This window comes from Eurytemora carolleeae, unplaced genomic scaffold, assembly GCF_000591075.1.
Source record: "Eurytemora carolleeae unplaced genomic scaffold, Eaff_2.0 scaffold1716, whole genome shotgun sequence".
NCBI lineage: Eukaryota > Metazoa > Arthropoda > Copepoda > Calanoida > Temoridae > Eurytemora > Eurytemora carolleeae.
In genome coordinates, this window is record NW_019397604.1 from 1 (window position 1) to 2,229 (window position 2,229).

At 30.6% G+C, this 2,229-nt stretch overlaps 1 protein-coding gene across 1 annotated transcript in view; it reads right to left on the bottom strand.

The window, feature by feature from the left end:
* Positions 1–821: 821 nt before the first annotated feature.
* The window catches only part of LOC111715142 (uncharacterized), a gene marked incomplete in the record, with an annotated part of 5,688 nt that continues 4,280 nt past the window's right edge, over positions 822–2,229 (bottom strand). Inside the window, 2 exon segments of the mRNA XM_023490409.1 lie at positions 822–1,174; positions 1,424–1,494. Of these exon segments, the coding sequence (XP_023346177.1) occupies positions 1,064–1,174; positions 1,424–1,494 (182 nt within the window).

Consider the following 2,229-nt stretch of genomic DNA (forward strand, 5'->3'; position numbering starts at 1 on the left):
GCCATGGTATTAAACATAACATCCCGCCATGGTATTAAACATAACATCCCGCCATGGTATTAAACAAAAATCTTGCAAGAGTAAGGGGTCGAAAATGTTTTATACGTTTTTTAAGGAACGAAACCCAGTTATTAAACCATTTTCTTGATTAATTAATATTGCCTTTTTGACAAAAATAAAATTCTAGATAATCATTTTATATTTCATCATGCAATTAAACATTTAACTACGGTTACAAAAACATTAGCAATATTTTTTCAAATATTCGTAAAAGGTGCATTTAAATTTAGCTTTTTTTATTAAAGGGAACTCTATTCTTTAAATCCCAATATATCCTTGCAACCTAATGTTGTAGACATTTCATATTTTAAACCATGTTTTAAATATAAAAGGAAAACACCATCCGGGTGCAAATATTTAGGGATTTAATCATTATATATTGAAGCTGTTAACTGCAGCCCTTCAGTCTATTAATGAATGACATTGACAAACAACTAAATCAAAAATTATTTTAAAGAAATTGTTAACATAATTTTATGTGAGATTCCATTTATTGAATAACATGTCTGTTTTACACCGGTGCCCATAGAAGTTTTGCCAAATCAAGAATGAATGAGCTATATTCACGTTTAACCTTTTGAAATTTAACCATTTACAGTTGGGCTTTCTCTTTAAAAGTGATTTACGGATTTCTGGTTTAAAACGCTTTTTAATCCACTTGATAAAAACATTATTATTACAAATATGTCGGTTTCAAAATAGGTAAAAATTACAATAATAATGTAATATTGGTCTAGTTGTATCTATTTTAAATGTATATTAAGTTGTAATCTCTGTTTGTTTGTTTGTCCCATCATAACTCAGGAACCCCTGGACTGATTTACCTAACATTTTGATTGGGGAACTCCGGAGACCCACGGGAATGTTTTTAGCTTGGTTTTAAGATTCCAAACTGAGTGGGTCCACTTTGAACAGGAAAATAGCTAAAATCGTACAAGGGGCTGTCAAACCAACTATGACTCCCCTGGGCCAAGCTGGGTTCCCAAGCTAGTATAGCTATAAATCAATGGAATAAAAAAGCAAGAGGCATTAAAACTATTACGATAAGAAAGTGTGTCTGATTGTGCAAGCTGGAACCATTGCAGAGGAACTTGGAACAGTAACAGATACGTTCCTGAAATTTATCAAAATCAATCTGAGGAACAAAACATCCATGCCTAAAGATCAAAAATGCTTACATCTTTTCAACCTGATGTCGCAGACCTTTGATATTTCAAACTAAAAGTATTCTTTTGGATCCGTTAAACAAACATCAAAGGACTATACTATCATATTGCAAAGGATTGGAAGATTTGAGTTTATTCTCGAAGTTGGATCTAAAAATATTAACTTGTTTCTTAAATTTGGATTAAACTAATCTTACCTGTTTTCCCGCCATTAGATGGTTCTCACAGACTTCTCCAAATATTTTGTCTTTTGTAGCACATCCCCGTCCTGTAAATATAAATATTTAACATCCCCGTCCTGTAAATATAAATATTTAACATCCCCGTCCTTTAAATATAAATATTTAACATCCCCGTCCTGTAAATATAAATATTTAACATCCCCGTCCTGTAAATATAAATATTTAACATCCCCGTCCTGTAAATATAAATATTTAACATCCCCGTCCTTTATATATAAATATTTAACATTTACGTCCTTTAAATATAAATATTTAACATTTAACATATTTAAGAACTAAAAACTCATTGATTAGTAATAAACATAATAAAATGTATGAAGGTATTCCTAATGTACTAGTGCACTTCACTGTAAAGAAAATAATTTAAGAGTAATTTAAGACTAACCAGAGTGAGCAGCATTCGGTTTCTTCTATTTGAAATTAAACGTGTTTTGGTCTTTAATTCAATAATCATTTACTTTACTGATTTGTTTATTTTATACATTTTATTCAAAATGCATATGCCAACAAAAAAGTACTTAAAAACGGCTAACAAATTATGTTTAATGGGTCAAATTGTGATCGAAAGTTACAGCTTTCTGGAATATTAACAGGACCGTTAAATCCACGTGGGGTAAATAAAAATAAACAGTTTGAAGATACAAAAACTGAATATCTTATTCATACTTGATCAGACAAATCAATTAAGGGTAACATAAAAATATAGCATTGCCATCTTTGCATAGAGTTTAGGGTCACTTGAAATTACGCTTGCAGTCCCT